This window comes from Mytilus californianus, unplaced genomic scaffold, assembly GCF_021869535.1.
Source record: "Mytilus californianus isolate M0D057914Y unplaced genomic scaffold, xbMytCali1.0.p SCAF_4, whole genome shotgun sequence".
Lineage (NCBI taxonomy): Eukaryota > Metazoa > Mollusca > Bivalvia > Mytilida > Mytilidae > Mytilus > Mytilus californianus.
The window spans coordinates 82,668,299-82,683,155 of record NW_026262690.1 but is presented as its reverse complement, the minus strand read 5'-3'; the positions used below and the strand labels follow the sequence as shown (position 1 = coordinate 82,683,155).

The following is a 14,857-nucleotide window of genomic DNA, read 5'->3' as shown; positions in this document are numbered from 1 at the left end:
TGTCTCTTGCCTCTCTTTCATAACATTTATTAATACGTCTCTTAAGATACTATATAAAGGTAAAAACAAATGGTGTAAAATACACCAAAATTTTTTTATTGAATTCCTGTTTAATACGTCCACGACTTATTTAAACATTTCTTAAGAAGAAAAAATCGATAAATTTATGATATCTGTATGCCTGATGTAAAAGTATTTAGTAATTTTGTAAAGAAAATAATACGCGTATTGAATCTGAGACGTCACTCCAAAAACGCAAATAACGAAACAACTGTATTATTTATACACTCCACCAGAAGGTGCTTGCGGAACACTCTATCAAGGGAAAGAAAATTAACGGTACTTGGATTTATTAAGTGCGAGTTGTGCTAGATTATTTATCAAGGTAAAACTAACTAAGATTGTTTAAAGAAATAGTTCGTATGAATATCTGCAGGTATTGCTAGAAATATCTATGAAATAGTGTTTCTTCGAAAATTTAAAAAAGATTAATCACAAAACAAACACAATTTAAGCAAGTAAAAGACCTAATGCCTTTACAACTGATTTCTATACAGGTCCAAACAGTGTTATTTTCTGTAAGTTTTATTACAGAAAAAAGGAATTGTAACGACTGCAACACCTATAGTGACACCAAGATTTACCGAAAAACCAATTTACCAATCTGGATCAAAACGTCACTCAGCAGTTACATGTTGTTGTTGGAGGCATTTTGATACAAAATTACGAAAACGTGTTTTTGTAAAATTAAGGATTGAAGGGCGTTTCTAACAAAAACCGTATAATTTGCATCCAAAAAGGCCGTTAGTTTTCTCGTTTGAATTGTTTTACATTTGTCATTTCGGGGCCTTTTATAGCTGACTATGCGGTATGGGGTTTGCTCATTGTTGAAGACCGTATGGTGACCTATTGTTGTTAACTTCTATGTCATTTGGTCTCTGGTGGAGAGTTGTCTCATTGGCAATCATACCACATCTTCCTATTTTTGTATTTATTATTATACAGCTTTATTTTCAAGTGAATTTTGGTTTTTGTTAAGTTCGTCCTCATTATACTTTTTGTTGAATATTCAAAATTTGCTAAAATCTATCAAATTGCGATTATGAGGTTTCTTCGGGCGTTTATTTGTGATTTGTTTATGAAGAAACGGGCCTTATATTGTTTGAACCGTATGGTACATACATAGGGCTGTGAATTGTAAGTAAATATAACTAAATATTATGAAAATGGCCTTTATGTGAAGTAAGTTTAGGGGAAATTGGTCGTCCATCTTTATCTTACTTCACTGTTGTATTTTTGTATATAACAAAAAAGCCCCATTAAACAATATCATTTTTTTTTTCGTGTATAGGCTACTAATACCATCGTTGATACTACCACCTTTTGTAAAAACTTACTTTGGAAGTCCTTTAGTGTTTTTGAAGAACTGAACATTTTATTCAAAGTTAGCATTTTATTTACATTCATACAACAGCTGAAGCCTTTTTTGTCTTAACTAATATTGTTTGCTAAAAGCTTACACAATTATATTACAAATCAATAAAAAGCAGTTATTATTCAATGACATTGTTTTTATAATTGTTATTATCAAAATTGTTATTAATGATAATATAAATAATAATAAATCTGGTCGTTATTATTCTTTCAGATATTCCAAAGATAACCTTCAGCCCCAATCAAACGTTAACTGTGAAAGAAGGTGCGGAAACGCAACTGATTTGCAAAAACGATGGGAACGATCCGGGCGCAACTACTGTTTGGAAACGACAACCTACAAACACAATTATCACCCAAAATGATGAATTAAATTTCAAAAGTATTAACCGGACAGATGCAGGCCTATACACATGCAGGGTTTACACAAAAACCGGTGTTTATGAAGACAATGCAAAAGTTGTTGTGCAGTGTAAGTGATGCATTTTAAATTTGGCATTTGAAAGTTTTATATAATTAATTTTTTTGTATACGAATATGATTTTTTCAATCACAAATGATATGTTTTTACATCTAACGACATCAAATAATTTGAGAAAGCCAAAACAACAAAGAATATCGAGAAAGTGTTACTTTTCATAATATATCTTAATAATTTCTTTGTTGTTCAAGCTATTTAAAATCGTTTACATTTCCTGGCCTTTTCAACCTTCTTTGCGTTTTTCATTAATCTTCTCCGATTATTAACATGCTACATATTTTTAGGAAACAAATTGTTATATTTACTTATTAGCTGTCACTTTCATCTTATATATATAAACACACAAGTCTATTCAAATTTAAAGTAGCAGGGTCCAAGTACAATGGGTCAAGGTCATACATGCACATGTTTGCGTTACTTTATCCGTACCACACATCTACGGGATAATTGATGCGAAAAAGTAAAAAAAACAAAAATACCAAACTCACAGGAAAATTCATAACGGAAAGTCCCTTATCAAATGGCAAAATCAAAAGCTCAAACACATCACACGAATGGATAACAACTGTCAAGTTCCTGACTTGGTACAGGCATTTGTGATGTAGAAAATGGTTGAATAAACCTGGCTTTATAGCTAGCTAAACCTCTCACTTGTATGACAGTCGCATAAAATTCCATTATAATGACAACGATGTGTGAACTAAACTAACAGACATAATAGGTAAAAATGTCAATATTAGGGGCACAGCAGACAACATTGTGTTACAATCTTAATCACTATAAAAACATACAAAAATGTCAACTAAGAAAAACAAAATGGCATATAAACATAGCACAGAAGCAACCACGAAAGACAAGAATACAAAAATTTACCATAGCACGATAACACAATGACGGGATGTATAAGTATGTACTAGTATAACTAATATTCAATGACCAAAACTTGTACTATAAATAACAGCTATTGACCAAATCCAAGGTCTAATAAAATCATTTGGCCAAATAGGCATATACATGATCTATAATCAATTTCTATTTACCAAATATATACATGGACTATTGCTATTGACCGAATCCATGGCCTATAATTAAAATCATTTGACCATATGCATGATCTATAATCAATTTGCACTGACCAAATACATGTTCTATAAATAACAGCTAGTGACCAAAACCATGGTCTCGACCAAATACATGGTCTATAAATATATACATGATCTATAATCAATTTCTATTGACCAAAAACATGGTCTCTAAATAACAGTTATTGACCAAAACCATGGTCATGACCAAATACATGGTCTATAATTATATACATGATCTATAATCAATTTCTATTGACCAAATACATGGTCTCTAAATTGCAGTTATTGACCAAAACCATGGTCACGACCAAATACATGGTCTATACATAATATTTATTGATTGAAACTATGGTCTATAATCAACATCCATACAATAATGACCACATTCATGGTCTATGTACAAATTAATATATGATATTATACGTATTTACATTGTGTCATAGGTCAAATTTATTTGTTCAGTGTATGTTCACTGGTGTTAATATGTCCTTTGATTGAGTTAAGCTATTTCAGTTGATATTGTATAGTATGTTGTGATGTTACACTATTGTTTCAGAAAAAGGGTGAAGGTTTGGTACCATTAAAACGTTTAAACCCGCTGCATTTGTTTGCACCTGTCCTAAGTCAAGAATCTGATGTTCAGTAGTTGTAGTTTGTTGATGTGGTTCATAAGTGTTTCTCGTTTCTCGTTTTCTATAAAGATTAGACCGTTGGTTTTCCCGTTTGAATGGTTTTACACTAGTAATTTTGTGGGCCCTTTATAGCTTACTGTTCGGTGTGAGCCAAGGCTCCGTGTTGAAGACCGTACTTCGACCTATAATGGTTTACTTTTTTAAAGTTTGACTTGGATGGAGAGTTGTCTCATTGGCACTCATACCACATCTTCTTATATCTATATATGTCATATTCTGTTGACTAAAATACATGCTTTTTAGTAAATTTGTATTCTACATGTATGTCTGTGCTTTAAGACCAAATGAGGTAATGACATGAAACAACTTTTAATGATAAATGCTATTACGTGTATCCTTTCTGAATTAAGCTTGTTAAATGCTCTTTATAGAGATAGTTGGTGGTCTTAATATACGTATGTACTTGTATTAATCAAATTGTACTCTAACTATTAGACTTCAAATCAAATATAGACTTATTATACAAGTTTGTAAAACAAGTTCATTCCATAAGCATGATTAGTGTGTTGTTTACTAAATGTTCAAGTCCATTCAAGCTTATTATGAAAATGTAATGTTTACCTGATGTAACAAAATTAAAGTTGAGTCACCTTCATCAAAATATTTACAAACAATATACAAACGTGTACTGTAGTATAACTAACTTTCATAAACTGAAAATATAGAAACTAGATATTAACATATTAATATCATGAAAAATACATGTAATAATTATCCCTTCTTCAAAAACATATTTTCTGAATAAACATCTCAAAAACAGCTGTGGATATTTAAATCGATAGTACATGTACATTTGTACATGTACAACGTATTCATGTCATGTTAGCTTACCTATAGTGTTTTGTATTACATGTATAATCTTTTGTAATTTATTCGTTTGCATGCAAATATGTATATTTATTATTCATCTGTTATTTAATTCAACAAATTATATACATGTACAATTGTACATGGATGTAAAAAAAATTAGAAAGTGCATTTAAAATACAATGTATATGACAACATTCACAACTTTGTTTTTGTCATTATTCTCTGTTCATGCAAATAATAAGTAAACTAACCTCAACAAGCATACTAGATGAAAAGAAACAACTACTCTACACTATGACTCTATAGCATGCAAAATGGCCAGACGTAAACTTCTTTAATAGAATAATATAAAATTGATAAAATCGCAAATAAAATCTTGTTTACATAATTATCAATCGTGTTGATTATCAAGAATGTGTAAAACTGTGACGTGTTGTGTAAATACTGCAACAAAAAATCTAATGCAGGGGCTCCCAAAGGGATAGGCAAAATTTAAATAATAATAAAGCTAAAAATTTCCGTCATCTGCATAAAATAAGATATTAAAATAACTTGCCTATTAACATAGCACATAAGCAAAAACGAAAGACAAGAATACAAAAATTTACCATAGCACAATAACACAATGACGGGATGTATAAGTACCGAGCCACGTCAAATGGATATTACCCAAAAATAGACTAAACAGTAAAGGTAATAATTTGCAAAGACAAATAAAAAAACACTTTAACACGTAATTTAGATGATAAACAACGTCAGTACCTAGAATCTATACTTATTTTATATTTATATTATATAAGACAATCGTGTATTATTTGTGAAGTTGATACGGAATATTAACCAACAAGGTCTCGGTATCTTCCGATGAACTTTTTTTTAAGAAAAAAGACGAGACGTTCTTTGACATAACCCTGGTTCATCAACTTTTACTCAGACACTGGTGACGTTCTATAAAGTCTGAGTAGCAGCTGCAAGCTCTTGAATACCGAATGAGTTGGGAAATGTAATTCCCATATGCAGGTGAAGTTGGCATATTGCTACTAATGTGGGAGACATTGATAATTTAAAAATTAAATTCGTCTCGTTTGTCATAGACTCTGGTATTTAGATGACCACTTATATCAAATTCGAGGTATAAGTCTAAAAATGAGGCAGATGAAGCCGTGTCTGTTGTTTCTTTAATTTCTACTTCTGGAGGATATATTAATGGAACCCAATCAGAAAATTTTTGATAGTTAATGGAAAGAACATCATCAATAAATCTGAATGTGAAATTAAATTAAAAAGTGTCTGAAGGAACTGTGACTCATACGAAAATAAGAAGAGGTCGGCAAAGAGAGGCGCACAGTTCGTTCCCATAGGAATGCCGACAATTTGTTGAAAAAGTCTACCTCCAAATTCAACAAATATGTTGTCAATAAGAAACTCCAGCATACTGATCACTTGTTCTTCTTTGTAGCATGTTTTACCTTTTTGTTTACTATTAACAAAATATGCCGTATGGTATCCCAAAGTAATAAATTTATAGCGTATGCTCCCATTTTTATGAGTCAGCGATCCAGTTTACATGCAAATTACCTCTAAGAAATGTGGTCAACCTTATAATTCCCGATCCAAAATTTTTTTTTTCTTTCTACGTTAACTTTTTTTGTTACCCCAGAATTCAATTTATTTGTATCGCGAATAAATATATATCACAGTGAAATCGAAATAGTGTTAACATTGGTTCCGAAAGTAGTTTCAGTGGTATGGTTTTTCGAAGTGTAAACAAAGGATAAAGGTGACATTAAACTATGAGTATATATGCAAATCGTATACAAAACTTATAAGCTTTTAAATCCCATTTCGACCCTTTTAAATTAATATGAATGTTCTGTAATCTGTACAATTCTGTGTTGCGGTCTTTATAGATTTTACGAAATGTTTCATTCTCTTGTACAAATAAACACAAATGAATTTGTTGAATTTCCAGATGCTCCCACAATCGATATTCGATATTTTCCGACAGAAAGAAAAATGAAGTGTTTTCCAAATGGTGTCCCCGATAGATACATGTTTGAAGACTGGGAACATACAACGGAATACAACGATCATGTAAGGTTTTTGGCGACAACGAAGGAGGGGAATAACGCAATTTTTACTTTTCCTCAAAATGTGACTGGAATGCGATAGAGGAATATACATTTGTCGGGCTTCGAATAACATATCTTCAACTGATGGAATGTATGTAATGCGAAAGTATAATTTGAATTTGAATGGTAAGTTCATTCTCCTTATGTTCATATGTGGTAAAGAACATCTATGTTGTCCATGTCAGGTTTTCATTGGAATTCAGTCGATAATTTCTATTTGGGGTTTGGGTTTTTGCTATTTTGTCTACATCATTATCGGTATCTCATAATCAAAGTATGAACCGAACAGGAATATAACAAGGTTCTTTACAGTCTAAGTCACCTTTATTATAGGAATTTTTTAATTGCGGTTTTTGAATGAATATTAAAACAGTCAGGTAAGCTGCGTTTCGGATTCGTTTTTTGCCTAAAAAATAAAGGGAAAAGTTGGATATCAATGCCATTATGGATAAAAAAAACTATATTCTATAATATTTTTACCAGTAGTCTGGATTACATAGGCTAAAACTGAACCACGAAATCATGATAACCTTGATGTCATTTGAGAATCAAAGCGGGATAACAATAAAGTATCTACTTAATGATTCGGCACGTTTAAGTCATGTATAAACTTTCGTAAAGAAATCTATTCACTTTATAATATAAAAATAAGGCGATGTGGTTTGATTGCTAATGAGACAAAAGAGGGGCGAAAGATACCAGAGGGACATTCAAACTCATAAATCGAAAATAAACTGACAACGCCATTGCTAAAAAAGAAAAAGACAAACAGACAAGAAATAGTACACAAAACACAACATAGAAAATTAGAGACTAAGCAACACGAACCTCACTGGGGGTGATCTAAGGTGCTCCGGAAGTGTAAGCAAAACCTTGCTCCACATGTTCCACATGTGTCACTCGTCGTGTTACTCATGTTAGTACAAACCCTGTAACAAGTCTAATTCAGTAGGTCACATTCGTGAAAAGGGGACGGGATTGTAGTTACGACATAAGAACATATCCGATATCATCTGTGAAACGGATATTCCAGAACGGTCAACCAACTCGTGATGGCGTTCGTAAAATTTACGAAGGGCTGATTTCAACTTCACTATTTGCAACTCTGTGTTTAATAGCTTCCTTGTGAGCAGCAACCCTCTATCAAGGAAATCATGATAGGAAATACAAGCCCGGGAATATAGTATCAATTGAGAGACATATACTCCGTATGCAGACGCTGCTGGAATGTTGCTACATAGAAATGGAAAGATCACAATTGGGAAGCTGATATCATCTCTTTTGTCGTGAAGTTTTGTTTTCAACCTACCCTCATTGTCAATTTCTATATGTAAGTCAAGATATGAGGCGTACTTAACTGTATCTGTTGTATCCTTTATCTCAAGTTCGATGTTCAACATAGTCACCAAATTTTTAATTATTTAGTGAGAGAACATCATCTATATAGAGGAAAGAAAAGTTAAAGGATACTGCTAACTTCTTTTCTTTCTTCCTAATAAGTTCCTGTATGAAGTCAGCCTCATAAGAATAAATGTCTTTAATGCAATGCACGTGACTTGCAAATCGACACAATAAATAACTAAAGGTTAAAATTTTTAAAAAGTGAATTTTTTTTTAATTATCCACCAAAATTCAAATGAAGTGGATGTAGGATACTAATAATTTCATGGTTTACCCAGTTTTCAGCACTTCAAAAGAAAACAATATTCAAAGCCTGAAATCGTATTTCTGAGTGGACACCATCTAATTAACTATCGGTGACCATTGCATCTTATTAACTTTTGTCGTTCTGAATTACATTTAAGTATATATTAAAAAAAAATAGGCAGCTAATGCCCCGACCATGTAAATGTGAGAGAATTTGTCCAAAACTATGTGTAAAATTGCCATTTTTGGTCAAATATTACAATTTCACCATAGGTATGACGTCAAGGTGACATCAATAGCACCTTTCTGCACTTTAATGTTCAGACTATATTATCATGTTCTCAATCTTAGAGGATTGACAATATAAAGCCGTATGGAGCTAAATCAATCTTGTTAAAATTCCAATGAATCCGCCAGAGTGCTCTTAAGATAATACAACAATATGTATAGTGAAGGATAAGTACAAAGTAATAATATATTTAATGTCCTTAAAGTTGAAAATTGGGCTTTTTAGACAAATTCTATTTATCATTTAAAAATATTTATTTTCTATCATAACAACTTCTTTTAGGCACACCTTATTTTGTCAGCTCTACTGAAAACACCCAATATGGAGTTTATCTCAAGAGAGCAGAGATTAAGATAAAGTTTGTGAGTGTTCCCGAATATAACAGTTACAATGTCTATAAGAATGGAACCAAATTTGCAGATTACACTCCAACTGTTCAAAAAAATATGAGATTAACGGATAATATATATGGTAAAAATGTTTCGGTGAAAGGTTGGATCATATCTTTACAGATACAAATAGACACTATAGATGATTTTAACTCGTATAAAATAGTTGTCAAGAATGCAATTGGAAGTTCAATCTATACAATAGACCTTGTTTCTGCAAGTAAGTTTAAATTGATATTCTAATAACAAAATTTATATATAAAAGTACATTTATCAAACAAATTAAATATTTTTTTCACTTTTCAAAAGTTTTACCCTTTAATTATTTATTGTGTCATTTTACAAGTCACCTGAATTGCATTAAAGAACTTTTACATCTCAGCATAAAGTTGTCTTTTCCAGTTGAGTACACACATACAAAGTATGACTTTTCTATATTGTTCTAGTTAATATTTTAATTTAACTGTATACATGTATCAAGGTCGTATTTTACAATATCTGATTCAGATACGATACAAAGTAACATTAATTCTTGTTTTCTGTAGGTGCTCCATTCATGCCCAAGATTCTTCAAACAGCAGCAAAACAAACACAGATCTTTGTTTTGTGGATACCAGGATTTAATGGTGGTTTTTCACAATGGTTTAACGTTGAATATAAAGAAATAGGAGAAATATACTGGAAAAGTATAACAACGCGTTCATTCAACTTGATAGTTATTGGTGGATTACAGCCAGCAACTAAATACCTCATTCGAATGTTTTCAAGAAACATGATTGATGACAGCAATAGAACAGAAGAAATTCTTATCCAAACGGGTAATGTAGTAATGCAGTAGATGCAATTAATACAAATTTATTACATATATTTTTTATTATATTTAAATCGTGTATATGACAAGCTTAAACCAGCAGTGGTAGAATCGTGTCGAAAAATATTATTCATACAGAATAATATTCAATGACACCATAGCGAAAAAAAAACAACATAATTTACGTTACTCAAATATAATTATGTTTCTTTTAAACAAAAATAAGAACCGCCTTCATTTCACATGTAAAGGAAAATACAGAATATTAGTTTTATTTTGATCTTTATTAAATATTGTTTTTACCTCGAACTATGTCGTTTTACTGATTTCCACTTCATATTTTAAGCCTTTATTATTTTCTTAAATTTTTTTGATAAATTGTGTTTCTTGTAATTATACCATTCGGGGTTATTAATTTAAATCCTTTCACATTGCCTTTTCAATATCAACTTATGAACATTTTTATACTCCCACTGAGAAGCGACTAAAGCATATATATTCACGCTTGTGCTTCAATGATCTATCAGGCTCTTCGTATGTGGGCTCCTGCAAGGGACGCGGAAACAAACGATGTCTGACTTGCAAGCAAATACTGAATACCCAGGCTTATAACAGTCACTACGATGGTATGGAATACATCATATTTTGCAATGTTAATTGTAAGACTCCAAATGCTGTGTATCTCATACAGTGTAAATGTGGTAAACAGTATGTTGGCGAGTCAGAACAGCCATTTCATAAACATATGAACGACCATCATAGCGACTATGAATGCAAGCCAGACCTTCCTCTCAGTCGATATTTGAGACCCCCCCCCCCTGGCCGCACTAAGGCAGATCTCAATCGAATGACCATTACAATCATAGACCACAACACTGCTTGGTCTAGGGAGGATAGACTCGCTCAGGAAAAATTTTGGATAAGAAAAAAATTTGGCACCAAATGGGATCAATGAAAAGGTTTTGTTCTAATTCGCACAGTGCTTTTCATTTGGGTTATATTTCAAATTACTACGCAGTCTCTGTTGCTATTCCTTTACCTTTGTCAACTCTAAAATTCTAGAATTATACCAGTTATAATCGCAGGGTGCTATTCATTTGTGATGTATAAGTACGCAGCCACGTTCAATTATTTAACCTGTTTCAAAATTATTTTTTTTAATCATTATCAAACTGCTTAAATTTTAGAAATGTATCTGTTCATATCGTTAGTAGCATATCTTTGCAGTCCCTGTTGTAAATACCTAACCTACGTCATTTTTGAAATTTTAGAATTGTACAAGCGTAGTTGTGTTCAGTTTTAATTGTATGAATTTCAAGATTGTTATGGTTAAATCCGAAAAGATTGATATGATTCATTTTACATCATAATCATACTGATTAAGGATGTCTGTTATCTGAAATATTTATAGATAATTACATTTAATGTTTCCTTTGTTTAATAATGGTGTTGTTTTGTACACTTTTTAGGCGTTTATATATATATAAGTACGTCTAAACAAGTGACAACTCTACGACAGATCCATCCATTGGATCACCAGTGAAGGTGATACACGGCTGAAAACACATATTATATTCATAATTACTCTAAATATCAGCACAACAATGTTAAATCTGTATACGTCTTAACAAACAAATTAACAAGAAAAGTTTTTTTGATAGGCTGGCAATCAAGCTACATATTGAAATATCAAAGTTTAAATCACTAAATTCCCCTAAAAGCATGCATCCCAAGTGAATTGTTTCCTTCAAATATTTTTTATTTTTTTGAATGTGTTTTTTCTTCAACCTAAATTTGACTACATAAAAATATTTTGTAGCGTAGAACAGCTGAAAAGCTATCATTTTGCAGATGGTGGTATTTGGACAACTGTATGGGTTCTTATGATTGGCAGTGTTATTAGCAAAGAGCGTGTTTGCAGTAATTTTATTATGTCAAAAACTTCTTTTGCACTAAATGAAATATGTTTTTTGGTTTCATGGGGATTACCTATTGAATCACAGACAAACTTGTTGGTATTCACTCATTTTATCCTTTTCACTGGAATTTCAGGAAAAAGGCGCTATTTATATCAAATACGTCATCAATATTTCAAAATGCGTTTAACAATTGACCAATAGTCTCTGTTTTAAAAGTTTTTCATACTTCCATACAAAATTTTATTCTTTAGAAGACAGAATATGCAAAAATGTTGGCGTCTTGAAAAATAAGAAAGTATCCGTCCTTGACCATTTATCGTGATTTGACAGAAATTGCACCTTACGAATATTTGAAGACCGGGCAAAAAAGATAGTACAGATGATATGCTTTCAAATGATATATGATTTAGCCTTATGTTAGGTGAATGCATTAAAAATGAAATTTCATGGGTAATGTCCCTCGACTATAACAAATTTTGAAAATATGGTGATTTTCAAAGATACATTTTAAAATTGTCACAAATATACGATTTTGTTAAAGTCATTTTGCTTGTGATTTTACTGGGTTTTTTGCTATGTGATGAACGCTAGAATACAAAATGCGTTTTAAATATCCGGATTATTGGTTTACCTTTTTACAATGTAATCATTTGCACATATGCTTGATTTATTTCAGACAAATATGCAATTGTAGAAACATCCCTTTCTGTCCAAAGCGTCGTCATTTTATCATTAGTGATTATCATTGCAGTACTTCCGGTAGCTGGGATGGGATTATATGTTCGTAAGTTCAAAGTATGCTATTTGTTAATCCAAAGACATTTTTTGGGGAATATCAAACACATAATTGCAACGTAATATAGCACACAAGAAAAGCATATGCCAAATAAAACAGACTATTCATCAGAAGAAATGTGGTCTTTATATATGTATTGCGTTGAATAACGCACCATACGAATTTTTAGAGAAATGTTATTACAAATAAAGTATATATGTCTCAAAAGGTCATCGTATATATTTTTACGGTTCCGTTTTGACTGTATTAAACACTTTGTAAGTTTGGAATGAACTCTGTATAAAAAAAATATGTTTTTCTGTAATTGAGTGATACCAGTTTTATCTATTTTCAATGTAAATATTACACAAAATTGATTATAAAATTACATACTGAATGCAAATTAATGATATTAAAGGTTTGTTCCATGTTTTAATTTCAGGTAGACTGAAACAGAGGTACAGAGACAGGTGTGTTTAATGTTGTGTTAACATATATAACATAATTTTATAAAATTCTAGAGAACAATGTTGGTGTTTTTTTTCAAATGTAGAACAGTTGCAACCCTGTATTATAATTGATCTTAGTCATGTAATATTGTATTGATCTTTTTGGCAATAAATCAGTTTTGTAATCAACGGTTTTAAAAATGTCCAAAACTTACTATTGCTTGTTTGTGGACTAGTGGACTTGCTTTTTTATCAATCATTCCTTCTTGTTATAGTAGTTCTTCCGCTGGCCGATTAAACATTTAACAACAAATAAGGAAATGATTGTTAAAGACTGGGAAGATAATAAGCCAATTACTTTAACATGGACACGTTGTTTTTGTAGGCAAGAGGACAGTTAAAGGCGATTTATAACATACTAAAACGTATATCCAAATAATAAAAAGTCTTAAATAAACTATTTTTGATGCAAGGATTTATTAATATATATCAGTATTTCGGGTGTATTTTAGTCTAGATGCCATCTGATTTACCACCGAGGTGACCTCCGAAGACTGCCGACGGTCATATAACCCGATATAAACATAAACATAGATATAAATAGGCCAGAAGACGGTTGAGTGAGCAATGATTTGCTTATGCTGTTATAAGGGAACGCAATACATTTTTTGAATAAATAGTGTTTCTCATGATAATTTTAAATGATTTCTGCTGTTAATATTTGCAATTTAGTTTAAGTTTACACATGTCATTTAATCATTTTAGGATGGAACCTGCAATAAATGTCCAAACACCTGAAGGGACTTTCGGTGAAAGTGCTCATTATACAGATATAATTGAAATTGATAACCTACAACCCACATCGCAATGCACTTAATTTATACAATACCAAAGAAGTTTAAACATTCCAATTCGATGTTTACTACCTGTTAGTAGGTACCAATGCGGATAGACAACCTAAAAGGTTCAATTAACCATGTTATGATTGGTTCATTTCTTATTTCATTTAAATGAAATTTTGTAGTAATGAACTGGCTTCTTTCCTCGTATATTTGCAGTAAAGTTTGAGCTGAGCATTTCATTGGAAAATGTTGCCTTAAAGATACTTGACTGCCTCTGTGCCTCCTTTATTTCTTTTCATGCTTCTATTTTCCGTTTTAGATTTCAGTGGAAAAGTTGAATGATTGGTCTCAAATGTGTTTAATAAAGGACATTTCAGTATTACGTATCTTGTACACGATTTTAGTAGTAATTCCACACAGCTCAGGTCTTTGATCTGATTATTTGCGGTCGTCATGTTGTACATAATGAAGAAGCAAATCTAGGTTCACTAATGACTAAAATTATTTTTAAGAGGGCAAATTTTATTTTGATTTTAAAAATAAGTTTTGCTGATCAGTTTTCTTGTTTCTGTGTACTTCTATCTACTCTAGTGTTTACCCAAAACATAAGGCAACTTAGTAGACTTAGTATTTCAGAGTTTTGTTGACCTGTGTGTATGTATTGTCTTGTTGATTATTTTTGCTTTTTACAATTTGTCAATGGTGTTTTTCTATCCGTTTTGCCCAACTTATAAACAATTAGAAGTCATCTGCCAATATCGGTAAAGTTGACTAATTAATTTTTGTTCCTCGTTGTTTTGGGGTACAGTTTACTTTATCTTCTATAACCTTCCTTATAAATGAACACAATGGTTAATGATCATCATTAAAAGTCAACCATTTATTTAAGGAGTCGATTGAATATTTTAGCTATGTTGATATAAGTGCAGACCTTGTATCACTTATCATTTTTTCTGTTGACAGTATTGTTTTATCTGCCATAGTTTTGGTCAAAAATGTTAATTCTTGTAAAACCTTGTAATTTTGGTCTGTTATTCCTACAACGAGTCGACCTACAATTTCGGACATGTTGGCACATTTGTGGATGTTGTCTTGCTGGTTA

At 31.5% G+C, this 14,857-nt stretch overlaps 1 protein-coding gene across 1 annotated transcript; it reads left to right on the top strand.

The window, feature by feature from the left end:
* The first annotated feature begins 1,654 nt into the window (after window positions 1-1,654).
* LOC127737105 (uncharacterized) lies at window positions 1,655-13,790 on the top strand. Its single transcript, XM_052247637.1, has 7 exons — window positions 1,655-1,906; window positions 6,475-6,760; window positions 8,853-9,179; window positions 9,505-9,777; window positions 12,366-12,473; window positions 12,907-12,934; window positions 13,679-13,790. Exons 2-7 carry the CDS (start codon window positions 6,724-6,726, stop codon window positions 13,788-13,790), a joined length of 885 nt encoding a protein of 294 aa, XP_052103597.1. The 5' UTR covers window positions 1,655-1,906; window positions 6,475-6,723.
* The last annotated feature ends 1,067 nt before the right edge of the window (window positions 13,791-14,857 follow it).

Bases quoted from the DNA above. Each gene is read 5' to 3' on its own strand.
- LOC127737105 (XM_052247637.1), top strand. From the start codon at position 6,724: ATGTATGTAATGCGAAAGTATAATTTGAATTTGAATG. The intron at 9,180-9,504 runs GTAAGTTTAAAT...TGTTTTCTGTAG, and splicing joins AATAGACCTTGTTTCTGCAA to GTGCTCCATTCATGCCCAAG. The intron at 12,935-13,678 runs GTGTGTTTAATG...TAATCATTTTAG, and splicing joins AAACAGAGGTACAGAGACAG to GATGGAACCTGCAATAAATG.